We start from the raw sequence: 27,317 nt of genomic DNA on the forward strand, positions 1-27,317 counted from the left end.
AAACAGATGCCACCTCTACATTCTGTTGGCTTTTTGCTAAGAACTTTCATCCAGGCATGAAAACTAAGTACAGTATAATCGCCCAGAGATCCTGCCTGTCAGTATTGTAGCGCTCATAAAACTAGACAAGTAAGCTTTTGACCTAGCGCTGTTTGTAGGCTACCTCCGGTGCAGAGCGTTAAGTTTACCATCATTATAGCCATGTCTCTCTCGTTGTGCTTCTTCCAGACATCGATGAATGCTCGGCGCCAGAAATCTGTCAGAACGGCAGGTGCTTGAATGTGAGAGGTGGTTACAGCTGTGTGTGTAGCCCAGGCTTTGTCCAGGATACCTCCAAGAGCCAGTGCATCTGTAAGTGATCAGACCGACAGCAGAGAAACAGGGGGACGCAGAGACCCCAACACGTGGCGGATTCGACCGTGTTAGGTGTACGATCGGCAAGACCGACTCGCGAATCTGCTCTGCCTTTTCCGCCCCACCTCCAGGTGAAGGTTTCAGCCTCGACCTGCAGGACAACATCAAAATAATACGAGAACGCCAGGGAATCCGAGTTTACAGCGCAAAAGGAGGCATTCGACCCATCGTGTCCATGGCAGCCAATAGCTAAAGCAATCTAAATCTAATCTAGCCACGTGCCACCCTGCCCTTCTCTCTCCCCATATCATCCTCTGCTTCAAATAGTTATCCAATTTTCCCTCAAACGATTTAATGGTCTCTGCCTCAACCATTCCAGACTCCAACAACCCTCCGTGTAAAGGCATTTCTTCCGACTCTCTCCTCACTCTCTGTGACTGTTTTAAATTGATGACCCTTGTCCCTGATTTTTCTAACTCCTTGCAATTTTAAAAATCTCAATTAAATCTCCTCTTAGCCTTCTCTGCTCCACTGGAAATAGTCTCAGTCGCTCCTCTGGTTTGGTTACATAAGACAGAAAGAGGAGAGAACATTTTAAAAAAGGGTTTGGGAACCGTCTGACAAAACTGGACCATGTCCGTGGGACTGTCCGTCCGTCTGGGGAGAGTGGAATTAGACCCGGCCGAAAATGATTAAACACCCAACTCCCAATCAAAACCCCAATACTTGCCATGAAGAAAATCCCAATTGAAGGAGGCTAATCACCACTGGGGGTCACTGGGAATACTTATAGACAGTGTCTCGGGGAGGGGGGAGAAATTGGGTGATGGAGGAGCTGGTATCTGAGAGTGGGACAGACTGTGTGTGGGTGATGGAGGAGCTGGTATCTGAGAGTGGGACAGACTGTGTGGGGGTGATGGAGGAGCTGGTATCTGAGAGTGGGACAGACTGTGTGGGGGTGATGGAGGAGCTGGAATCTGAGAGAGGGACAGACTGTGTGGGGGTGATGGAGGAGCTGGAATCTGAGAGTGGGACAGACTGTGTGAGGGTGATGGAGGAGCTGGTATCTGAGGGTGGGACAGACTGTGTGTGGGGGTGATGGAGGAGCTGGTATCTGAGAGTGGGACAGACTGTGTGTGGGGGTGATGGAGGAGCTGGTATCTGAGAGTGGGACAGACTGTGTGTGGGGGTGATGGAGGAGCTGGTATCTGAGAGTGGGACAGACTGTGTGTGTGGGTGATGGAGGAGCTGGTATCTGAGGGTGGGACAGACTGTGTGTGTGGGTGATGGAGGAGCTGGTATCTGAGGGTGGGACAGACTGTGTGTGGGTGATGGAGGAGCTGGTATCTTAGAGAGGGACAGACTGTGTGTGTGGGTGATGGAGGAGCTGGTATCTTAGAGAGGGACAGACTGTGTGTGGGGGTGATGGAGAGCTGGAATCTGAGAGAGGGACAGACTGTGTGTGGGGGTGATGGAGGAGCTGGTATCTGAGAGTGGGACAGACTGTGTGTGGGGGTGATGGAGGAGCTGGTATCTGAGAGTGGGACAGACTGTGTGTGGGGGTGATGGAGGAGCTGGTATCGGAGAGTGGGACAGACTGTGTGGGGGTGATGGAGGAGCTGGTATCTGAGGGTGGGACAGACTGTGTGTGGGGGTGATGGAGGAGCTGGTATCTGAGGGTGGGACAGACTGTGTGATACACAATGTTGATGTGAAGATGCCTGCTCACGCCTGGTTTTGAGATCGGGCTGCAGCTCTCAGCCTTTCTGCTCTTGGCTCAGACGCCCACGCAATCGCTGGCAGCCGAGTGGGTGAATACGCTGCCCAGAGTGCTACAGCCCAGGGACATATCGGGTTCAAACTGCTCTATCCTTTTACCTGGTCTCAGCGGGGGCAACAGTTAAGGCTCAGTGCTAGGGAGTGGGAACCAGCCAGGGTTCATGGCCCTGTGCATTGCACAGCGAGCTTGTTGGAAAGTTCACGGCCCTAGTGGGGACAGAGTCAGCTATTGAGTTCCTCCCACAGTTGAATAGCTTGCCGTGCTCACTATTTGGAGTCCGGCAGGGTGAGGTACAGGAGACCACTGCTGCCTTGTGGGATGTGTTACCTGTATTTGCTGACCAGCTGGCTGTGGTTTCGATGTTTCAGCTCAGCAGGTTATATCGCTGACCAGGGGGCCTTGCTACCGGATCTGGAGGATTGGTTCCTGCTCTCTGCCAGTGTTACAGAACATCACCAAACAAATCTGCTGCTGCAGCCGAGTGGGGAAAGGATGGGGCCCAACCTGCCAGAAATGTCCGTCCCCACTCTCAGGTAATCGCAGGTGGGAACTCGCAAAAAGGCCAGTCACAGGCTGGAGCTTTACGTGACCCTCCTCGGGGTGGGAGGGAGATGGTGGGGGGGAGGGGGAGGGGAGGGAGATGGTGGGGGGGAGGGGGAGTGAAGGGAGGGGGAGGGGGGAGAGTGGGAATGGGGGAGGGGAGGGGGGGAGTGGGAATGGGGGAGGGGAGGGGGAGTGGGAATGGGGGAGGGGAGGGGGAGTGGGAATGGGGAGAGGGGGGGGAGTGGGAATGGAGGGAGGGAGTGGGAATGGGGGAGGGGAGGGAGGGGAGGGGGGAGTGGGAATGGGGGAGGGGAGGGAGGGAGATGGGAGGAGGGGGGAGTGGGAATGGGGGAGGGGAGGGAGGGAGATGGGAGGAGGGGGGAGTGGGAATGGGGGAGGGGAAGGGAGATGGAGGAAGGGGGAAGGAGACGGGGAAGGAGACGGGGAGGAGGGAGGGAGATGGAGGGGAAAGGGGAGGGAGGGAGACGGGGAAGGGGGAGGGAGGGGCAGGGAGACGGAGAGGGGAAGGGGGAAAAAGAGAAAGGAAGTCGGAGAGGGGGGGAAGAGAGAGAGAGGACAGGGAAAGGGGGGGAGTGGGAATGGGGGAGTGGGAATGGGGAAGGGGGAAGGGGGGAGGAGAGGAGGGAGGGAGATGGAGGGGAGGGGAAAGGGAGGGAGGGAGACGGGGGAGGGGAGGGGCAGGGAGACGGTGAGGGGAAGGGGGAAAGAGAAAGGGAATCAGAGAGGGGGGAAGAGAGAGAGGACAGGGAGAGAGAGGATGAGAAGGGAAGAAGGTCTGAGAGAAATAACTCAGTCTATCTCCGTGTTTGGTAACTCCCCAGAAGCTTGAGTGAATCGGAGCACATTGTACGTGGTCTGTGGGGGGCTGGGTTCAGTTTGCTGCGGACGGATCGGTGAAACTCCCTCACTGGAGAATCTTAGTCAGACCTTGAACCCCAAGCTTTTGGGGTTCATTTGTTTTGGGGGTGTGGGGGTTTATTCCATGTTCCCCTCCCCCTGAGAAGGTGCTGCTGGGCCCTATTTCAACTAGCATTAAGGGTGTGGGCCTGGAGTCGCGTGTAGGCCGGGCCCGGGAGGAGGGGTAAATGGTTCCCTTCCCTCAGGGACAGGAGTGACCCAGTTGGGTTTTTACAACAAAAACTGCAGCTTCATGGTCACTTTTTCTGGCGACAACTCACAAATTACCAAATTTGTTGAATTCAGTTCCGCAACTTGCCCTGGTCGGGTTTGAACTCATGACCTCTGGGTTACTGAACCAAGACCGGGATTAGGCCCAGGTCTAGAACCAGAACCATGGTCACGGTCACGGGTCTTCCAGGTACAAGCCCGTGAGTTGAAGGGCACTCTGGCTGTTCATCGCTTCTAAGGTTCAGAGTCTCACCTCTCTGTTCAGATGGATTTCGGGAGATCTGTCCCGCGGGACCTGGTTACCACTACACCAGGACAGACCCCCGCCACGGCAACCGGCTAACGGGAGAGAGCGGGGCCGAGGGCTCGCGACTGCAGATCATCACAGACACAGACAGTCCACGCCGGGTAAGCTTAGGGTGGGAGGGGAACCTTCGGGCCAGTATCACTGGTGGATTTCTTCTGTGTTGATGGGCAATGTTCGAGCTCTGCCCAGGCTCGATCTGTGATGGGTTCACCGCTCTCGTACGGCCGCCTACAACGAGGTCTCCTGGCCAGGGGAAGGAAAAAGCCCAAGCAGATTCCTCGCTGCTGATCACTGGGTGAGCACAGGGCCGGGCTCACTGGCGATGCCTCCTATAGTTGAGTATCCCACTGGCAATCGCTGTCTAGTTGAGAAACGGCAACTTACAGCAGAGGGCGGAGAATGGCAATAAAAAGAGAAACATACCTTCAGCTTCTGAAACCTTAGTGGCCGTTCATCTTGCTTGTGGTCACAAGATGGCAGGGGGGGCAAGCTCAGACTGTGACTGACCACCGCTGGGTCTAGCCAAACAGCTGGCCTTCAGCCAGGAACCCAGATATAAGAGATAGGAGCAGGAGTAGGCCATTCTGCCCTTCGAGCCTGCTCCGCCATTCAATGAGATCATGACTGATCTGATTTTTACCTCAACTCCACTTTCCCGCCTCTTTCCCCCTATCCTTTGACTCCCTTGCTGATCAAAAATGTGGCCTTGAATGTATTCAATGACTCAGCCTCCACCCTTTTGAGGTAAAGAATTCCAAAGATTCACGACCCTCTGGAGAGAAGAAATTCCTCCTAATTTCCGTCTTAAACGGGCGACCCCTTATTCTGAGACTATGCCCCCAAGTTTTAGATTCCCCGATGAGGGGTAACATCCTCTCAGCATCTACCCTATCGAGTCCCCTCAGAATCTTGTATGTTTCAATAAGATCTCCTCTCATTCTTCTAAACCCTTCCATACCCGGAATCAACCTAGTGAACCTTCTTTGAACTGCCTCCAATGCAAGTATGTCCTTCCTTAAATAAGGGCACCAGAACTGTACGCAGTACTCCAGGTGTGGCCTCACCAGCACCCTGTACAGTTGTAGCATGACTTCCCTGCTTTTATACTCCATCTCCCTAGAAATAAAGGCCAATATTCCGTTTGCCTTCCGGATTATCTGCTGCACCTGTATGTTGACTTTTTGTGTTTCATGTACGAGGACACCCAGATCCCTCTGTACCGTAGTATTTTGTAGTATTTCTCCATTCAAATAATATTTTGCTTTTTTATTTTTCCTCCCAAAGTGGATGACTTCACATTTTCCCACATTATATTCCATCTGCCAAATTTTTGCCCATTCGCTTAACCTGTCAATATCCCTTTGCAGACACTTTGTGTCCTCATCACAACTTGCTTTTCCACCTATCTTTGTATCATCAGCAAATTTGGCCACAAGATACTCTGTTCCTTCGTCCAAGTCATTGATATATATTGTAAATAGTTGAGGGCCCCAGCACTGATCCCTGCGGCACCCCATTAGTTACAGATTGCCATTTTGAAAATGACCCTTTTATCCCGACTCTTTATTTTCTGTTAGTTAGCCAATCCTCTATCCATGCCAGTATCTTCCCCCAACACCATGAGCTCTTATCTTGTGCAGTAATCTTTTGTGTGGCACCTTATCGGAAATCCAAATATACTGCATCCATTGGTTCCCCTTTATCCACCCTGACCGTTACTTCCTCAAAGACATGAATGGATCAGAGTCGGGAGGCAGAGGGGAGAGGTAGTGTCTGTGAGACTACGGGGTGGGATCGACCAGTAACTGGACCGTGTGTGTGTGGACAGTTTGTGGACTGTTGTCATGTTAAGTGAGGGTATGCGGGGTCCGTGTGCGTGGATCGTGTGTGTGGACTGTTCTCATGTTAAGTAAGGGTGTGTGCGGGAGTCTGTGTGCGCATTAAGTAAGGGTGTGTGTGGACCGTGTGCGGGGTCCGTGTGCGCATTAAGTAAGGGTGTGTGTGGACCGTGTGCGGAGTCTGTGTGCGCATTAAGTAAGGGTGTGTGTGGACCGTGTGCGGGGTCCGTGTGCGCATTAAGTAAGGGTGTGTGTGGACCGTGTGTGGGGTCCGTGTGCGCATTAAGTAAGGGTGTGTGTGGACCGTGTGCGGGGTCCGTGTGCGCATTAAGTAAGGGTGTGTGTGGACCGTGTGTGGGGTCCGTGTGCGCATTAAGTAAGGGTGTGTGTGGACCGTGTGCGGGGTCCGTGTGCGCATTAAGTAAGGGTGTGTGTGGACCGTGTGTGGGGTCCGTGTGCGCATTAAGTAAGGGTGTGTGTGGACCGTGTGTGGGGTCCGTGTGCGCATTAAGTAAGGGTGTGTGTGGACCGTGTGCGGGGTCCGTTGTGCGCATTAAGTAAGGGTGTGTGTGGACCGTGTGCGGGGTCCGTGTGCGCATTAAGTAAGGGTGTGTGTGGACCGTGTGCGGGGTCCGTGTGCGCATTAAGTAAGGGTGTGTGTGGACCGTGTGTGGGGTCCGTGTGCGCATTAAGTAAGGGTGTGTGTGGACCGTGTGTGGGGTCCGTGTGCGCGTTAAGTAAGGGTGTGTGTGGACCGTGTGTGGGGTCCGTGTGCGTGTTAAGTAAGGGTGTGTGTGGACCGTGTGCGGGGGTCCGTGTGCGTGTTAAGTAAGGGGTGTGTGTGGACCGTGTGCGGGGTCCGTGTGCGTGTTAAGTAAGGGTGTGTGTGGACCGTGTGCGGGGGTCCATGTGCATGTTAAGTAAGGGTGTGTGTGGACCGTGTGCGGGGTCCGTGTGCGTGTTAAGTAAAGGTGTGTGTGGACCGTGTGCGGGGTCCGTGTGCGTGTTAAGTAAGGGGTGTGTGAGGACCGTGTGCGGGGTCTGTGTGCGTGTTAAGTAAGGGTGTGTGCGGGGGTCCGTGTGCGCATTAAGTAAGGGTGTGTGTGGACCGTGTGCGGGGTCCGTGTGCGTGTTAAGTAAGGGTGTGTGTGTGTGGACCGTGTGCGGGGTCCGTGTGCATGTTAAGTAAGGGTGTGTGTGTGTGGACCGTGTGCGGGGTCCGTGTGCGTGTTAAGTAAGGGTGTGTGTGGACCGTGTGCGGGGTCCGTGTGCATGTTAAGTAAGGGTGTGTGTGTGTGTGGACCGTGTGCGGGGTCCGTGTGCATGTTAAGTAAGGGTGTGTGTGGGACCGTGTGCGGGGTCCGTGTGCGCATTAAGTAAGGGTGTGTGTGGACTGTGTGCGGGGTCCGTGTGCGCATTAAGTAAGGGTGTGTGTGGACTGTGTGCGGGGTCCGTGTGCGTGTTAAGTAAGGGTGTGTGTGGACCGTGTGCGGGGTCCGTGTGCATGTTAAGTAAGGGTGTGTGTGGACCGTGTGCGGGGTCCGTGTCCGTGTTAAGTAAGGGTGTGTGTGGACCGTGTGTGGGATCCGTGTGCATGTTAAGTAAGGGTGTGTGTGGACCGTGTGTGGGATCCGTGTGCATGTTAAGTAAGGGTGTGTGTGGACCGTGTGTGGGATCCGTGTGCATGTTAAGTAAGGGTGTGTGTGGACCGTGTGTGGGATCCGTGTGCATGTTAAGTAAGGGTGTGTGTGGACCGTGTGTGGGATTCGTGTGCATGTTAAGTAAGGGTGTGTGTGTCCACAGCAGACTCATTGAGCTGAATTCAAACTCACTGCAATCCACCTCTTGTGGAAAAGTAATGTCCTGATTTTCTTTCTTTTCCTCTACGAAGCTCCCAGATTGAGGGGAACGACTAGTCTGCTGACCACAAGTGCTGTACCCAGGACTCCCACTCCAGGTGTGCGAGGGGAACAGATCAAGATCTCAGGAAATTAAACTTTTTTAAAAAATATATATAAAACCTCGTCTTTTGCAGCCAGACATCAACCGTTCCCGTTCTCGGGTTCTGAGTTTCTGTTTCTCCGTGTCGAGTTTGGGAGCTCAGCACTCGAAGAATCCCTCCCGCCTGCCCCTTTATGGGCTGTGGGTTGTGTACCCCTGGACCCAACATTCAGAGTTCCCTCTCCTCCCTGTCCTGATTTATTAACAGCTGCTCAGAGCTGAGCCGCCTTTGTTTTGCTGCGAGATGTAAATAATTCTTTGTAAAATTGCTCTTTAAGTTTCCGGTGCTGCCTGATCTATGTCCAAAGACTGACGTTTTTAATAGTCGTTCAGCTGGACTCGGACCCGGGGGAGAGAGGGCAGGAACTGTGGGAGTGACTGCAGCTTCTGCCGGATACAATGCCAGTGTTGTGAGGGCAGTAAATAGTCTCCAGGAACAGATCTGAAGCCCTGCTCCCCCCCTGTGATGTGGCGTGCGCAGTGCCCTGTGTTACAGGGTCAAATTCGGCCCCCTCACATCCTCCCCACGCTGCATGTACAATGATCGCCCAGTAACCTGGACTTCACAACTTTCTCAAAAGCTATGCACAAATCCTTCAAACGTATCAGAAAAATATTCGTCGATCTTAATCGAGCTTGAAAAGACTGACTGTTCTCGGTCTCTCTGCTTGGCTATCTTGTGTCTGTCTGTCTCTTTCTCTCAACTCTCTCTCGCTTTCTCTCTCTATCTCTCTCTCTTTCTCCCTTTCTATCGCTCATCTCTCTGCATCTCTACCAGTCTCTTTCTGTCTCTGTTTTTTCTCTTTCCCTTTTGTATTTATTTATCTCTTTCTTCTTTGCTTCTCTCCGTCTTCCTCTTTTTTTTCCATCTCCTCTCTCTATTGTTCTCTGTTTCACTCTCCTTTTCTATCCCTTTGTCTCCCTCATGCCTGTTGTGCAACCCTCCGAGATCTCTGCGCTCCTCCAATTCTGGCCTCTTGCGCATCCCCGATTTTAATCGCTCCACCGTTGGCGGCCCTGCCTAAAGCTGTCCAGGCCCGAAGCTCTGGAATTCCCTCCCTCGATCTCTCCACCTCTCTCTCCTTTTAAGACGCTCCTTAAAACCTACCTCTTTGACCAAGCTTTTGGTCACCTGTCCTAATATGACTCATAGAGCTTATGTGACTCAGTGTTAAATTTAGTTTGATAACGCTCCTGTGAAGCGTGTTTTACCACATTAAAGGCGCTATATAAATGCAAGTTGTTGTTGTGCTGCCTCCCTCGCTCCGTCTGCCCCTCAGCCTGTGGTTGTCACTGGGCTATCTCGATCTCCGTTCGTCCAGTCGTGCTAACTCTTGTGTTCTGTTCTCGGTCTCCTAGCTCCAGAGGTTCACATCTGTCAGCGAGCGCCCCAGGTTTGCGGACCAGGCCGCTGTGTGACTCGGCAGCAGGGTTACACGTGCACCTGTAACACCGGTTTCCAGCTGAACCTCCAGCGTTCCCGGTGTGTCGGTGAGTCGGTGGCGGAGGGGGACCGGGCACCGCGAAGCTCTAGACCAGTGACTTAGGCCTTTCGCTGCCGTGGGTTGCTACGGCGACAGACTTACTGCTCAGGATGTTCTTGTAATGGTGGGTTCACTGGGGTACAGGCCTCCTCTCCGCCAGGAGTAGCTCTAAGCCGCAAAGTCAGGAGGCCTGGAGATGTTCAAAACCACGACCGGTTTTGACAGAGTGAACAAGGAGAAACTGTTTCCAGTGGCTGAGGGGGTCAGTGGGTGGAGGACACGGATTTAGGGTGATCGGCAAGAGAGGTGACACGAGGAAGCATTTTTTTAAGCAACGAGTTGCATTGATCTAGACTGCACTGCCCGGAAGGACGGTGGCAGCAGATTCAGTGGTAGCTTTCGAGGGGAAGTTGGATTAGATACTTGAAAGGAAAAATATTTGCAAGGCTGTGGGGAAGGTGCTGGGGTGGGGGGGAGTGGGACTAATTGGACAGCTCTTTCGGGGAGCCAGCACAGGCACGATGGGCCAAATGGCCTTGCCCCTCTGCTGTACCTACTGTGACACTATGAATCCCTAGCCTGTGGGGTCAGGCAGTGATGGTGGGGACGTGACAGTCTGGGGAGGGGGAAAGTCAGACAGGGCTTCCTATTGAGAAAGGAGCTCGTGCCTGGGCATCAGATGAGGACGAGGTGGTCGAATAGCCTGGGGGGGGGGGGTGGCGGTTGGGATTCGACACCAGATGTTGGGGTGCAGCCTGTGCTTTGACCTGGATTCAATGGCCAGATGTTTGGTCTTCCCCACGAATCACGATGTTTTGGCGTGTGTTCTCCCCGCAGATACTGACGAATGTCGGCAGAGCCCACAGCCGTGCCCTAATGGCCGGTGTAAAAATACAGCTGGCAGTTTCCGCTGCGTCTGTTCGAGGGGATTCACGGCCAATTCGCACGGGACTGACTGCATCGGTAAAGAGTGACCTGTCCTTCCTGTAAATCAGACGCTGCCTCGGGCCGTGGACGGTTCACGGGACCCGAACACCCAGGGAAACCAATCTATAAAAACAACGGGCCGGAAATGTCTGGCCGGTGGCTGTACGTGCGACGGGGACGAGACTCCCGCCAGACAGTCTGGGGGCCATCGTCTGCCCTGTTGCAAGTTGGGGAAACAGGGTTATTTACACAAAGCGAATTCCGTGCTTTTCCGCCCTGGGGGGTGAGGGGGGGATTTGGGAATTCTGGGGCGGCCCATTGCTGGGAGGGGGGGGTAGAGGCGGGAATTCTGGTGCGGCCCATGGGGAGTTTTAAATTGTGACACTGAGGTCAGGGCTCGCGGTAAAGGTCGTCACAGAGTAGGAGAAAGGTGAGGTAAATGGGGAAGCAGTGATTATCTGCTGCCAAGGTTGGGTTTTTAAAGAGAGTGAGGAGTTTCACAGTTTTGAAGCTCGAGGAGAGGATGAATTAAAGACGGGAGGAATAAGAACATAAGAAATAGGAGCAGGAGTAGGCCAATCGGCCCCTCGAGCCTGCTCCGCCATTCAATAAGATCATGGCTGATCTGATCCTAACCTCAAATCTAAAGAACACAAGAAGTAGGAGCAGGACCCGGCCACTCAGCTCCTGGGCCCTCTCCGCCACCCACAGGGCCTTGACCGATCCGAACTCAGCTTCATGTCCAATTTCCTGCCCGCTCCCCGTAACCCCTAATTCCCTTTACTTCTAGGAAACTGTCTATTTCTGTTTTAAATTTATTTAGTGATGTAGCTTCCTGGGGCAGCAAATTCCACAGACCTACTACCCTCTGAGTGAAGAAGTTTCTCCTCACTGTCGCAACACTGAAGAGGAAGAGTTTGTAGGACAGCATTTTTGGAGCTTGGGAGGGAAAACTCAGATTTGGTCCCATTGTAGTTTTATCGGTAACACTGAGAGAAAGTGACAATCGAAGACTCTCAGGATAAAACCCAGCTTTACTCACGGCCCAGACCCGAGTCAGTGATCTCAGTACTCATCCTGATGGTGGCTTTCCACATCGAACCTGTGCTCAGTCCCATTTGCTCCCTTGCAGATATTGACGAGTGTCTGGATGTTTCGGCCTGTCCAAACTCCGAGTGCATTAACTCGCTGGGATCGTTCCGCTGCCTGCCCTGTCCCACCGGCTACAAGATCCACAATCGAAAGTGTTCAGGTAATCAGAGCCCATTGCTGCAATCACGTTCCGCCAACTAACAAACCGTAACTGTGCCGGGCTGTGGGAGGGAATTGGCTCTTTGACTCAGCTTTCCTCTTAACAACATCAAACACTCCCAGGGCAGGTACAGCATGGGTTAGATACAGAGTAAAGCTCCCTCTACACTGTCCCATCAAACACTCCCAGGGCAGCACACACCCAACATAATAAAAATGTAACACGGAGAAACATTCAAACAGATTGGGAACAGTCTCAGTCACGTCAAGTGTGAGTAATCCATTGTCTGATCGGTTTGCTGACAGGCCTCATTGGGGCCTGGTACTCGCCTAGATATCCTCTCCCCTTGAGAGGAGCAATTCGATGTCACTGGCTAAGAAAGGCTGGGTAACTGTTTGTTTCTGCGTTCCTACAGATGTCAACGAGTGTGTGACGGGTGCGACATGTGGTGACACTGGAGTATGTGTGAACACCGAGGGCTCGTATCACTGCGACTGTAACCCTGGTTACCGGCTCAGCGCTGACACCAATCAATGTGCAGGTTCGATGCTTACCTTTTACTTCAGAAATACAGGCAATTCTACAAAGTTCCCCATTGTCTCACGTAGCTAAGGTATTGAAGAGATGAGCCGTAAAGAATATCCCAGGATGGAATCCCGATCTTAGATGGGCAGCGATTACCCTGATATCTGGGTTAGGGAGGGGAAGCTATCAGTGAGTGGGCCCTCCTGGAAAGTCCGTGTACGTGGACATTGCGTCAGATCAAGATCATACTCGGCTGTGATGCTCCCCATGGTTCAATGACCTGACAAGCCTTATTGTCGAGGTTCACAGAAGCTCCCTGTACTCTGCCCCAGCAGAGTGCCTCAGCCCTAAGCTCAAAAGAGTGTCCCCTACTTCACCAATCCAGGCTGGCACTCCAGTGTAGTGCTGAGGGAGCGCCGCGCTGTCGGAGGGGCGGCGCTGAGGGAGCGCTGCGCTGTCGGAGGGTCGGCGCTGAGGGAGCGCTGCGCTGTCGGAGGGTCGGTGCTGAGGGAGCGCTGCGCTGTCGGAGGGTCGGTGCTGAGGGAGCGCTGCGCTGTCGGAGGGTCGGTGCTGAGGGAGCGCTGCGCTGTCGGAGGGTCGGCGCTGAGGGAGCGCCGCGCTGTCGGAGGGGCGGCGCTGAGGGAGCGCCGCGCTGTCGGAGGGGCGGCGCTGAGGGAGCGCCGCGCTGTCGGAGGGTCGGCGCTGAGGGAGCGCCGCGCTGTCAGAGCTGTCACCTTTCTGATGATAAATTTAAACTCTGGCCCCGTTCAGGTGGATGTAATGGAGCCCACAGCAATATTCAAAGAGCAGGGAGTCCTCCCAGTGTCCTGGCCGACGTACCTCCCTCAACCAAAACTAAATTAGCTCTTCATTCATCTCAGTGGCTGTTTGTGGGATCTTGCTGTGCACATTAGTGGCTGCTGCGTTTCCTACGATGCAACAGTCACTACGCTTTCAAAGTAATTCATTGGCTGTAAAGCGCTTTGGGACATCCTGAGGATGTGAAAGGCGCTATATAAATGCATATTCTTTCCTCCTGCTCTATTGTTGTCACAGCCTGACATAGCCATACTCACAGAATCATACCTTTCAGCCAACGTCCCAGACTCTTCCATCACCATCCCTGGGTATGTCCTGTCCCACCGGCAGGACAGACCCACCAGAGGTGGCAGTACAGTGATATACAGTCAGGAGGGAGTGGCCCTGGGAGTCCTCATCTCATGGCATCAGGTCAAACATGGGCAAGTGAAACCTCCTGCTGATTACCACCTACCGCCCTCCCTCAGCTGATGAATCAGTCCTCCTCCATGTTGAACACCACTTGGAGGAAGCACTGAGGGTAGCAAGGGCACAGAATGTACTCTGGGTAGGGGACTTCAATGTCCATCACCAAGAGTGGCTCGGTAGCACCACTACTGACCGAGCTGGCCGAGTCCTGAAGGACATCGCTGCCAGACTGGGCCTGCGGCAGGTGGTGAGTGAACCAACACAAGGGAGATGGGTAATAAATGCCGGCCTCGCCAGCGACGCCCACATCCCATGAACGAATTTTTTTTTAAAGTTAATGCTTGCACTGTTTTTGCCCTGTTTTCCAGTTTCAGAGTCTGTCTGACGGGGTTCAGTGTTGGGCTGCTGAGCACTTCTGCAAAAAAAACTCTTGTTTAAGATTCACTTTTAAACTTAAACAAGTGACGAGCAATATCACCTCAGCTCCTGAGGTACTGCGCCGGCTCGGGGGAGGGGCGGGTTTAACTCCGAGAGTTGACGGAGTTTTTGCTAAGATTCTTTTCATGGTTTTTCAGATATCAACGAGTGTTTTGAAGGAGATTTCTGTGCTCCGTACGGGGAGTGTTTGAACACGGTGGGAACCTACACCTGTCTCTGTGCTGAGGGATTCGTAACATCAGCTGATCTCTCCACCTGTCTTGGTGAGATTCCTACATTAACCAGGCATTGGTATTTTAACATGTATTTGCTTTATGTTTATCTCTCACATCAATCTCAAAGCCTCCCCCTCCTCCCTCCCCCCTTCCTCCCCCCTTCCTCCTCCTCCTCCTCCTCTTTCCCCACCCCGAATCCAGTCTTGTGCTCACGATGATCGCCAGTTTACCGGTGAATGATGGGAAAGGAACCCCTTATTTACTGGAATGGATCGTCCGTCACCCCCACACACAGTCTGTCCCACTCTCAGATACCAGCTCCTCCATCACCCCCACACACAGTCTGTCCCACTCTCAGATACCAGCTCCTCCATCACCCCCACACACAGTCTGTCCCACTCTCAGATACCAGCTCCCCCATCACCCACACACACAGTCTGTCCCACTCTCGGATACCAGCTCCTCCATCACCCCCACACACAGTCTGTCCCACTCTCAGATACCAGCTCCTCCATCACCCCCACACACAGTCTGTCCCACTCTCAGATACCAGCTCCCCCATCACCCACACACAGTCTGTCCCACTCTCAGATACCAGCTCCTCCATCACCCCCACACACAGCCTGTCCCACTCTCAGATACCAGCTCCTCCATCACCCCCACACACAGTCTGTCCCACTCTCAGATACCAGCTCCTCCATCACCCACACACAGTCTGTCCCACTCTCAGATACCAGCTCCTCCATCACCCCCACACACAGTCTGTCCCACTCTCAGATACCAGCTCCTCCATCACCCCCACACACAGCCTGTCCCACTCTCAGATACCAGCTCCTCCATCACCCCCACACACAGTCTGTCCCACTCTCAGATACCAGCTCCTCCATCACCCCCACACAGTCTGTCCCACTCTCAGATACCAGCTCCTCCATCACCCCCACACACAGTCTGTCCCACTCTCAGATACCAGCTCCTCCATCACCCACACACACAGTCTGTCCCACTCTCAGATACCAGCTCCTCCATCACCCCCACACGCAGTCTGTCCCACTCTCAGATACCAGCTCCTCCATCACCCCCACACACAGTCTGTCCCACTCTCAGATACCAGCTCCTCCATCACCCCCACACGCAGTCTGTCCCACTCTCAGATACCAGCTCCTCCATCACCCACACACAGTCTGTCCCTCTCGTTTCCCCCCTCCCTCTTCCCCCACCCACTTTCTTAGCCTCTATATTATCAGAACGATATAAAACTTGGCAATGTAGTAATTAGTGAGGAGGATAGTAGCAGACTTCAAGAGAACATAGACAGACTGGTGAAATGGGCAGACACAGGGCAGATGCAAATTATGCAAATAAGTGTGAAGTGATGCACTTTGGGAGGAACAACACAGCGAGGCAGTATAATCTAAATGGTGCTATTTTGAGGGGGGTGGAAAAGCAGAGGGACCTGGGGGTGAATATTCACAAATCTTTGAAGGTGGCAGGGCAAGTTGATAAGGCGGTTAAGAAAGCGAATGGGATACTCGGCTTTGTAAACAGGGGCATTGAGTAGAAAAACAAGGATGTCATGCTCAACCTTTATAGATCACTGGTTAGGCCTCAACTGGAGTATTGTGTCCAATTCTGGGCACCACACTTCAGGAAGGATGTCAAGGCCTTGGAGAGGGTTTACCAGGATGATACCAAGGATGAGGGACTTCAGTTTCGTGGAGAGATTGGAGAACAATCCCAGCTTCTCCATAGAGCAGGGAAGGTTATGGGGAGACCTAATAGGGGTGTTCAAAATTAGGAGGGGTTTTGACAGAGCAAGTAGGGAGAGACTGTTTCCTCTGGCAAGTGAGTCGGTAACCAGAGGTCACGGATTTAAAATAACTCGCAAAAGAACTAGAGGGGAAATGAGGAGAATTTTTTTCACACAGAGGGTTGTTAAGATCTGGAACGCACTCCCTGAAAGGGCGGTGGAATCAGATTCCACGGGAACTTTCAAAAGGCAATCGTACACGTGCTTGAAGGGGAGTCATTTACAGGTTTATGGGGAAAAAGCTGGGGTGTGGGACTAAATGGGACAGCTCTTTCAAAAAGCCAGCACAGGCACAATGGGCCAAATGGCCTCCTTCTGTGCTGTAAGATTCTATTACTAGGATCAGTGCTCATCTAAACCTTCCTCCCTCCAACTCTCCCCTCCCTCCCTCCCACTCTCCCCACTCTCCCCTCCCTCCCTCCCTCCAACTCTCCCCTCCCTCCCTCCCTCCAACTCTCCCCTGCCTCCCTCCCTCCAACTCTCCCCTCCCTCCCTCCAACTCTCCCCTCCCTCCCTCCCTCCAACGCTCTCCTCACTCCCTCCCTCCCTCCAACGCTCTCCTCACTCCCTCCCTCCCTCCAACGCTCTCCTCACTCCCTCCCTCCCTCCAACGCTCTCCTCCCTCCCTCCCTCCTTCCCTCCAACGTTCCCCTCCAACGCTCTCCCCCCTCCCTCCAACGCTCTCCCCCCTCCCTCCCTCCAACGCTCTCCTCCCTCCCTCCCTCCAACGCTCTCCTCACTCCCTCCCTCCCTCCAACGCTCTCCTCCCTCCCTCCCTCCAACGCTCTCCTCCCTCCCTCCCTCCAACGCTCTCCTCCCTCCCTCCCTCCAACGCTCTCCTCCCTCCCTCCCTCCCTCCAACGCTCTCCTCCCTCCCTCCCTCCAACGCTCTCCTCCCTCCCTCCCTCCCTCCAACGCTCTCCTCCCTCCCTCCCTCCCTCCAACGCTCTCCTCCCTCCCTCCCTCCAACGCTCTCCTCCCTCCCTCCCTCCCTCCCTCCCTCCAACGCTCTCATGCTCTGACTTGTTCTTTTCCAGGACTTCAAAACTATGGATCACCATTTCCTGAGTTACTATATCTTAACTTTGGCCTTTCACTTTAGTTTCTCAATTTAAAAAGAAGGAAAGGATGTGGAGTACAATGATTGTATGAAATCATCGTTTTAACTCTCTCTCCCCACCCCCTCGCTCTCTGCCCCTCGCAGACGTCGACGAGTGCACCAGGGAAGGTGTTTGTGACCGGGGACGCTGCACCAACACCGTGGGGTCGTTCGAGTGCTCGTGCGAGGCTGGATTCCGAGTCGACGAAGACCGCTCCCGCTGTACGGGTAAGATCGCGACCTTTCCCGACCCCGAGTTACCCGTCAGGTGACGAGTGGCTTTTCTCCGCTGCCGATACTCGCTGCCCTGTGAGTGACGAGGGGCCCGCGCTCGCGAGGGGCCCGCGCTCCCGAGGGGCCTGGCCACGCTCATTAGGACCTGGTCTGGGCTGAATTGAACCCCAAGTCCCAGAGGTGAGAAGTTGGTGCTGTGAATGACTTTTCCACACAGACTTTTTTTTAAATCAACCTGTGTCCGCCCCTTTTCTCTTTTCAACAGATCTGGACGAGTGCGTGGAATATCCAAACATCTGTGGCTCCAAGCGATGTGAGAACAGGCCAGGCTCCTTCCAGTGTATCACGGAGTGCGGTGTGGGATATCTCCTCAGTCCAGCGCAGGACTGTATCGGTGAGTCTCCGCAAATCCCTCGATCAATTCCTGCTCTCGGCCACAAAGCTCTGCCTGTTGAACCATTCCCTCCGAGGGGGGAATGTCCTGATTTGTGTCCCTTTGCAGTTTGGGAAGATGTTAAACACATTGCGGGGACTGAATAGGGAAGAGGGGCGGACTTGAGGATATTAAGGGGCACAGAAGCCCCTCATTGTATGAAATCATCGTTTAACACTCTCTCCCCGCCCCCCCTCGCTCCCCGCCCCCCCTCGCTCCCCGCCCCCCCTCGCTCCCCGCCCCCCCCCCCTCGCTCCCCGCCCCCCCCCCTCGCTCCCCGCCCCCCCCCCTCGCTCCCCGCCCCCCCTCGCTCCCCGCCCCCCCTCGCTCCCCGAGCCCCCTCGCTCCCCCATCAGACACAAATCAAATGCGACGGCTGCATTCAAGACTGAACCACCTTCCTCCCCCATCTGTCTCCCTTGCAGATATCGACGAGTGCGTCAATGCCACGGTTTGCGGGCCCTACGCCTACTGTCAGAACGTAGCCGCGTCCTTCCAGTGTCACTGCGACCAGGGTTACCAGAGGGCGCCGGATGGCTCCGGGTGTGTGGGTGAGTCGCATGGCACCGAGGCACAGAACGTGTTTTAAGGCCGCACCGCAGCGTCTGTGCGGCAGTAACCGGACCGGGGAGTTATGGCAATGTAAAGACAAGTGGCAAATGTCACTGATGGTGCAGAGGGTGAAGGTGAGACCAATTCATCTCCTGAGGTGTGGACTGGGCTGCTGGGAAACACTAACGATGGGCTCAGAGAGTTAGACCACGTTGGCCGTTGTTTTATCGATCGCACCTTTGAGACGTTTTTCTACATTAAAGATGCTTTGTATAAACGGGAATTCACATTCCCGCTTTTCTGGGTTCCTGTACGGAACCATTTTGTCTGCGTTTTGTGGTCGGTGATTTTTGGTGGCTGTTTTCGTTTTTTACCGAGGTGGCTTCTGAAGGGATTTTTCCAATTTCATGGAGACCGCGACAATTCACTTGTCCATGATACTGAGTTAACCAGACCAGGGAGATCCCAGGTTTCACCCTCTGTCTGTGCTGTGTTAGCTGATTGCAGCTGGGAAAGCAATTAGGGCCCAAGGAACCAAAGTCAATCGGACTCCCTTCTCTGACCCACTGACCAGTGCCTCCTGCTGGGATGTCTATGTACAGATATTGGCCAACGTCCAATATCCTTTGCCCAACACTTACTCTCCGGGCTCACACTTGAATATGGACTTGCTTGGTGAGGTGCCCACAGGCCTTACTGCAACTTGAAGTGTTATTATCTTTTGAAGGTCTGAGGATTGCTGCCGCTGGAGCTGCAGCGAGTCCGCGATGTTTGCTGGGCTAAAGGCCCAGAGAAATGAAGGACGGGGATCAGTGTAAACGTGAACGGTCCAAATTCGTCCGACTCTCTCCATCGTAAAACTTTCACTCTCTCCGCAGATGTGAACGAGTGCGAGGTCATGGAGGGCGTCTGCGGCACGGCCGTCTGTGAGAATGTGGGAGGCTCCTTCTTCTGCCTCTGCCCAGATGGAAAGGAAGAGTTCGATCCAAGGACAGGACGGTGTATTCTCCGAGATATCCACGGTACCTTTTACTGGCTGCTCGTTTCTCTGCTTTACCCTCTGCTCTCGATCTTCTAAAGACCAGGACGATATTTGGTCTCTCTGGGACTTGGAACTGAGGCGTGCGCAGGTCCCAAATCGTGGCCTGTGCATTAGTTCCGTCACATTCATGTCATATTCTGATGTTTTTGCTCGATGACTTTCGGGCATCGGGGGCCGTGCAAAGAACTTTCCCTCCTTAGTGCCAGAGAGAGAAGATTAAATGTGAGAGATTTAGAACAGAGGGCAGGAGAAACCTTCAGAGTTTTGTGCCTGTCAAATTCACTTACAGGGTTAGCGGTTGAGGTAAAAATTATGTCCACATTCAGGATTAGATTGGATGAAGGAAAAGGGTTTGAAGGGATCTGGGAACGGGGCGGATAAATGAGATTGGGAATATTTGCTTGTTTGGAGAATAAACGCTGACACGGACAGCCTGTTTCCCATATTGTGACTTCTACGTATAATCGGATGGGGGGGGGAAGAGTGCCCATGAGCTCGATGGTGGAGTTGCTGTTTCTTACCTTCTGACACACTCTCTCTCTCTTTCAGCGCGGCCGGTGTTCACTCGAGGGCCGGCGAGGGAGGAGAACGAGTGTTACTACAACCTGAACGACGGGCAGCTGTGCGAGAACGTTCTGGCACGGAACGTGACGAGGCAGGAGTGCTGCTGTACGGTCGGCGAGGGCTGGGGCAGTGAGTGCCAAATCTACCATTGCCCCGTGCCTGGCTCGGGTAAGGCCGGGTACACTGGACCAGCCGTATAAATACTGTGGCTACAAGAGCAGGTCAGAGGCTGGGTATTCTGCGGTGAGTGACTCACCTCCTGATTCCCCAAAGCCTTTCCACCATCTACAAGGCACAAGTCAGGAGTGTGATGGAATACTCTCCACTTGCCTGGATGAGTGCAGCTCCAACAACACTCGAGAAGCTCGACACCATCCAGGACAAAGCAGCCCGCTTGATTGGCACCCCATCCACCACCCTAAACATTCACTCCCTTCACCACCGGCGCACTGTGGCTGCAGTGTGTACCATCCACAGGATGCACTGCAGCAACTCGCCAAGGCTTCTTCGACAGCACCTCCCAAACCCCCCGACCTCTACCACCTAGAAGGACAAGGGCAGCAGGTGCATGGGAACAACACCACCTGCACGTTCCCCTCCAAGTCACACACCATCCCGACTTGGAAATATATCGGCCGTTCCTTTATTGTCGCTGGGTCAAAATCCTGGAACTCCCTTCCTAACAGCACTGTGGGAGAACCTTCACCACACGGACTGCAGCGGTTCAAGAAGGCGGCTCACCACCACCTTCTCAAGGGCAATTAGGGATGGGCAATAAATGCCGGCCTCGCCAGCGACGCCCACATCCCATGAACGAATAATAAAAAAAACAAAGCCACAGTTAACCCATACTTATGGCATCAGGGCATCTGCTCTCGAGTTCCCCGGCTCAGGGGCAGTGTAGCAATTTCTCCCCTTATCCTAAAAGGTGTCCAGGGGGCGAAGCCCTTCTGAATACATTAGCGCTAACCCAATGTAAAGATGCTACAGTTACACAGTTAGTAACCCTTATGCAGAATAAGCAGTGACTCTGTACAGTTACATAAGGACATAAGAAATAGGAGCAGGAGTAGGCCATACGGCCCCTCGGGCCTGCTCCGCCATTCAATATGATCATGGCTGATCTTCGACCTCAACTCCACTTTCCCGCCCGATCTCCGTATCCCTTCATTCCCTTAGAGACCAAAAATCTCTCAATCTCAGCCTTGAATATACTCAAAACGACTCAGCATCCACAGCCCTCTGGGGTAGAGAATTCCAAATATTCACAACCCTCTGAGTGAAAAAACTTTTCCTCATCTCGGTTCTAAATGGCCGACCCCTCATCCTGAGACGATGCCCTCTAGTTCTAGACTCTCCAGCCAGGGGAATCGGCCTCTCAGCATCTACCCTGTCAAACCCTCTAAGAATCTTAAATGTTTCAATGAGATCACCTCTCATTCTCCTAAACTCCGGAGAGTGTGGGCCCATTCTACTCAATCTCTCCTCATAGGACAACCCTCTCGTCCCAGGAATCAATCTAGTGAACCTTCACTGCACCGCCTCTAAGGCAAGTATATCCTTCCTTAGATAAGGAGGCTAAAACTGTAAGTTAGGCTTTTTGGCCTAGAAAGAGGTTGTCTGTGAGGAGCTGTTATGGAGAGATGTTAGATGGGTAAAGGTAATCCAGGATATTACTTCAAATTAAATTGCATTGGTAGAACGAGGGGTCACATATTCAAACAAGTAAAAGGTAAATTTCGGACTGATGTCAAAATGCTCTTCACAGTGTGGCCAACACTTGGAATCAATAAGTGGAAGTGAAAATCTCCGATTCATTTAAGAAACAATTGGATGCTACAACAGAGGGGAGGGGAGGGTCGATCTCGATGGATGAACGAAGATCCCTAATTACTTTCTGACGAAAGGTCATCGACCTGAAACGTTAACTCTGTTTCTTTCTCCACTGACGCTGCTGAGCGTTCCCAACATTTTCTGTATTTATTTCAGATTTCCAGCATCCGCGGTATTTTTGCTTTTGGTTTAGTCGCTAGTTATCTTGTCGGGGCAGCAGGACTCGAACTCACCAACCCTCCGCACTTACTGCCTTGGCGCTCACATGAGAAATGGCCACTTGACTGAGGGACTGGTGGAGTTTTGGCGATGGGTCCCCTTCGGGAGTCAGTGTCTTCAGGGCCTGTTGGAGGCGCTATTGTACACAGCAGTGGCTGCTCTCAATGGGGCCGCCATCAGGCGGCCGGTGTCACTGCCTCTTTCCGCCCCCTGATGCCCACGCCCCCCGATGCCCACGCCCCCCGATGCCCACAGCTGTGATGCTTCTCTTGCATCCTTCAGGCCCAGAATCTGTTCACACAGACGGCAGCTTCGAGAGGAGTTGGGCCCCATTTTATCAGAGGAGTCGGCACTGAGCCTCTATCATTATTATTATCACTTGTCCCGTTGTCGGGAGACCAGTCCATCCGCTGAGAGGGTGCAAAGAACAGAGTGCACCCTGCCCCTGGGCGCAGCACGCACAAGGCACAAGTCAGGAGTGTGATGGAATACTCTCCACTTGCCTGGATGAGTGCAGCTCCAACAACACTCAAGAAGCTCGACACCATCCAGGACAAAGCAGTCCGCTTGATTGGCACCCCATCCACCACCCGAAACATTCACTCCCTTCACCACCGGCGCACAGTGGCTGCAGTGTGTACCATCCACAGGATGCACTGCAGCAACTCGCCAAGGCTTCTTCGACAGCACCTCCCAAACCCGCGACCTCTACCACCTAGAAGGACAAGAGCAGCAGGCACATGGGAACAACACCACCTGCACGTTCCCCTCCAAGTCACACACCATCCCGACTTGGAAATATATCGGCCGTTCCTTCATTGTCGCTGGGTCAAAATCCTGGAACTCCCTTCCAAACAGCACTGTGGGAGAACCTTCACCACACGGACTGCAGCGGTTCAAGAAGGCGGCTCACCACCACCTTCTCAAGGGCAATTAGGGATGGGCAATAAATGCCGGCCTCGCCAGCGACGCCCACATCTCAAGAATTAATTTTTTAAATGTGCAGAATCCGGTGTCCGCAGTACTTGAGTATTTTTCCTGATCTGTGTGTCTTTACTCTGTTACAGATGAATATCAGTCACTGTGCCCTCAAGGGCAGGGATTCCTCTCCATCCCACAGTCACCTTTTGGAAGAAACTACAAAGGTGAGTTGAGCAGCTGGAATCAGCCCTCGAACACTGGAATCAGTAAAACCAGAATTCTCTTCTTGCTTCTCTGGGAGATTTTAAACCAAGCGTTCAGAAAATGTCTGGATTCAAACTGTGACCCACTCAACCTTCACTCGAGGGTCTGACCCTCTCCCTCATCTACACTTTGTTGACGTTTGTCTCACTTCCTCAAATCCCCTTCAAAACCAGTTGCTTCAACTGTAATATGACTTTTCCTCCCCCTTGGTTTCTCTCTATCCTCATGCCCAGTGTGAGGGGTGCTGTGTAGATTAAAGTTCAGTTCCGATGATTCTCAGATCCCTCGTAAAGAGCAGCCTTTCTGTCAGCTGTCACAACCCTCCAACGGAGGGTCACCCAGCCACGTCTCACACGCAATGAGGCTTCACTCTTGCAATACTTGGCTGTTGCCACAGGATGGCAGCAACACAGCAGCCATTGCCTCAGGTATCTGACCGACATGGTTTCTCATCTTGCAGCATTTATACCCCAACAAAAGAGATTATTTTACTATTTCATCTCCTGGTGGTAACGTACATTGGGTATAGTTACACAGTGAGTGACCCTTACCCTGAATAAACAGTGACTCTGTACAGTTACACAGTGAGTGACCCTTACCCTGAATAAACAGTGACTCTGTACAGTTACACAGTGAGTGACCCTTACCCTGAATAAACAGTGACTCTGTACAGTTACAGTGAGTGACCCTCACCCTGAATAAACAGTGACTCTGTACAGTTACAGTGAGTGACCCTTACCCTGAATAAAGTGACTCTGTACAGTTACACAGTGAGTGACCCTTACCCTGAATAAACAGAGACTCTGTACAGTTACAGTGAGTGACCCTTACCCTGAATAAACAGAGACTCTGTACAGTTACAGTGAGTGACCCTTACCCTGAATAAACAGTGACTCTGTACAGTTACACTGTGAGTGACCCTCACCCTGAATAAACAGTGACTCTGTACAGTTACAGTGAGTGACCCTTACCCTGAATAAACAGAGACTCTGTACAGTTACAGTGAGTGACCCTCACCCTGAATAAACAGTGACTCTGTACAGTTACACTGTGAGTGACCCTCACCCTGAATAAACAGTGACTCTGTACAGTTACAGTGAGTGACCCTTACCCTGAATAAACAGAGACTCTGTACAGTTACAGTGAGTGACCCTCACCCTGAATAAACAGGGACTCTGTACAGTTATAAACAATTTTACAACACCAAGTTATAGTCCAACAAATTTATTTTAAATTAAATTTCACGGAACTACATCTGTACAGTTACACAGTGAGTGACCCCCACCCTGAATAAACAGTGACTCTGTACAGTTACACAGTGAGTGACCCTCACCCTGAATAAACAGTGACTCTGTACAGTTACACAGTGAGTGACCCTCACCCTGAATAAACAGTGACTCTGTACAGTTACATAGTGAGTGACCCTTACCCTGAATAAACAGTGACTCTGTACAGTTACATAGTGAGTGACCCTTACCCTGAATAAACAGTGACTCTGTACAGTTACATAGTGAGTGACCCTTACCCTGAATAAACAGTGACTCTGTACAGTTACATAGTGAGTGACCCTTACCCTGAATAAACAGTGACTCTGTACAGTTACATAGTGAGTGACCCTTACCCTGAATAAACAGTGACTCTGTACAGTTACATAGTGAGTGACCCTTACCCTGAATAAACAGTGACTCTGTACAGTTACATAGTGAGTGACCCTTACCCTGAATAAACAGTGACTCTGTACAGTTCCACAGTGAGTGGGTCATATGTGGCTCAGTGGGTTGCACTCTTGCCTCTGAGTCAGAAGATCGTGGGTTCGAGTCCCACTCCAGAGATTTGAGGACACAATCCAGGCTGACACTCCAGTGCATTTCTGAGGGAGTGCTGCACTGTCGGAGGTGCCGTCTTTCGGATAAGATGTTGAATCTAGCCCCCTTCTGCCGTCTCAAATGGACGTAAAAAATCCCAGGGTCGCTATTTCAAGGCCGAGCAGGGGAGTTCTTCCCGTGTCCTGGGCCAATCTTTATCCTTCAACCAACATCACCAGAAACAGATTACCTGGTCACTGTCACATTGCTGTTTGTGGGAGCTTGATTCCGTGTTTCCTACATTACAACAGTGACTACACTTCAAAAATGACTTCATTGTCTGTAAGGAGCTTTGGGACGTCCCGAGGATGTAATCTCTGGGACTGTGTCTTGATTTGATTCTCTTGGTTGCCAGATGCCGACGAATGCTCGCTCTTCGGGTCTGAGGTTTGCAAGAACGGGGTCTGCGTGAACACAATCCCTGGCTTCTCGTGTTACTGCCCGAGCGGATATTACTATGAGTCCGTCCGACTGGAGTGTATCGGTGAGTCAGCGGGAGCGAATGTTGGCACTCGGTGGGGCCCCCATTACTGGGGTGTGCAGCGAGTTCGGGGGTAGGGTCAGGGTTCGGCCAGCTCAAGGTTCAAAGTTCATCTCTCCCTCCCCCGGCAGATAACGACGAGTGTGACGATGACACGGCTTGTGACAACGGTGATTGTGTGAATACAGTTGGATCCTATTACTGCAGGTGCAACCCCCCTCTCGTCCTTGACCCAACCTTCCATCGATGTGTCTCCAACGCCAGTGAGCTATTCGGTAAGTTCAGGCCTCACCGAGGGTGTAGCTGGAACAGAGGTGGGATAGTCCGTGTACAGGAGAGGCAGAGCCTCCCCCCACCACCCACCCCCCTCGGGCCCTGCCCACTCGCGGCCAGATCCTGATTTCACCCATGTGCGCCCTGTGGCACATTAGGATCTGACAGCGACGCCTGAGCAGGTTGTGTTCTGCGTCCAGCCCCAATTCCCCGGCGTTCGCCACAGGCTCTGCTCGGGCTGACAGCGCGGGAGGAGATCTCCTGTCCTGTATAGCCGGCCGAGAGCTCGGCTCGCCAGAACTAAACAGCAGCTTTGAGGCCCGGTGGCAAGTGGCCATTTGTAATGTTGCCCCCGAGTCCTGTTAGGACCAACACAAGACCCTTGGCAGAGCATCCATCTCACTGCCTCCTGCCCAGTGACTGACCCTCTCGTTATTATTTGTTCTCGGGATGTGGGTAACATTGGCGAGTCTTGTTTATTGCCCATCCTGAGTTGCCCTGAGAAGGCACTGGTTCTCCCTGAGCTGCTCCAGCCCTCACCTGGTGGGGTCCCATTGGATTGATTATTTTTCTTGTTACTGTGCTTCATAGAGTCACCCGCGTAGTTTGGGGCTGGGGTCCCATGTGGGCCAGGCCCGGTAAGGGCGACAGGTTCCCTTCCCTGAAGGACATTAATGAACTAGTTGGGTTTTTAGGACAATCCGACAGCTTCATGGTCAGTTTTGGGGTCTCAAGTTACCCGGTTTCTTGAAATCAGTTTCACAAACTTTACAAATGGTGGGATTTGAACTCACGACCCCAGGGTTACTGATCCAATAGGCAACAGAGCAGTGGGGTCACTAACAAGGTCACGGAATTGGATTCATGTATTCTTATTTCTATAATTTTACATTTCTCCTTCCTCCCGCTCTCCTCTCCCCCGCTCTCTCTCCCTCTCCCCCGCTCTTCTCTCCCCCTCCCCCGCTCTTCTCTCCCTCTCCCCCGCCTCTTCTCTCCCCCTCCCCCCTCTTTCTCCCCCTCTCACCCTCTCTTCTCTCCCTCTCCCCCGCTCTTCTCTCCCCCTCCCCCGCTCTTCTCTCCCCCTCCCCCGCTCTTCTCTCCCTCTCCCCCGCTCTTCTCTCCCCCTCCCCCGCTCTTCTCTCCCTCTCCCCCGCTCTTCTCTCCCCCTCCCCCTCTCTTTCTCCCCCTCTCACCCTCTCTTTCTTCCCCTCTCTTTCTCCCCCTCTCACCCTCTCTTCTCTCCCTCTCCCCCTCTCTCCCCTCTCCCCTCTCCCCCTCTCTTTCTCTCCCTCTCCCCCTCTCTTTCTCTTTCTCTCCCTCTCCCCCTCTCTTCTCCCCTCTCTTCTCCCCCTCCCCCTCCCCCTCCCCCTCCCCCTCTCCCCCTCTTTCTCTCCCTCTCCCCCTCTCTTTCTCCCCCTCTCCCCCACCCCCACCCCCACCCCGTTCTCCCTCTCAGATGTCCACATGGCTCTCTGTTGGCAAGAAGTCGGCCTGAACCTGTTGTGCAAACGGCCTTTCCTGGAGAGACCGACCACCTACACGGAATGCTGCTGCCAGTACGGCGAGGCCTGGGGAATGGACTGTGCCCTTTGTCCGACCAGAAATACAGGTAAGGCTGCCCCCTGCCCCCTGACCCACACGCCCCTCCCCCAGCGGGGGGGTCGGCGCCCTTTGGGGACCCGTTCCCCCA

General features: G+C 53.2%; 1 protein-coding gene across 1 annotated transcript in view; it reads left to right on the top strand.

Moving 5' to 3' along the window:
* Positions 1–27,317, top strand: part of LOC137305868 (latent-transforming growth factor beta-binding protein 4-like) — an 85,267-nt gene that overhangs the window by 55,423 nt on the left and 2,527 nt on the right. The window contains 19 exon segments of the mRNA XM_067974804.1: positions 229–351; positions 2,503–2,667; positions 4,092–4,144; positions 4,147–4,234; positions 7,863–7,928; positions 9,332–9,463; positions 10,294–10,419; positions 11,516–11,635; positions 12,051–12,176; positions 13,963–14,088; positions 17,052–17,174; positions 17,446–17,574; positions 18,039–18,164; positions 19,044–19,187; positions 19,757–19,939; positions 22,891–22,968; positions 25,229–25,357; positions 25,486–25,629; positions 27,084–27,236. Coding sequence (XP_067830905.1) covers positions 229–351; positions 2,503–2,667; positions 4,092–4,144; positions 4,147–4,234; positions 7,863–7,928; positions 9,332–9,463; positions 10,294–10,419; positions 11,516–11,635; positions 12,051–12,176; positions 13,963–14,088; positions 17,052–17,174; positions 17,446–17,574; positions 18,039–18,164; positions 19,044–19,187; positions 19,757–19,939; positions 22,891–22,968; positions 25,229–25,357; positions 25,486–25,629; positions 27,084–27,236 — 2,334 coding nt within the window.

This window comes from Heptranchias perlo, chromosome 41 (genome assembly GCF_035084215.1).
Source record: "Heptranchias perlo isolate sHepPer1 chromosome 41, sHepPer1.hap1, whole genome shotgun sequence".
In the NCBI taxonomy this organism is placed as follows: domain Eukaryota; kingdom Metazoa; phylum Chordata; class Chondrichthyes; order Hexanchiformes; family Hexanchidae; genus Heptranchias; species Heptranchias perlo.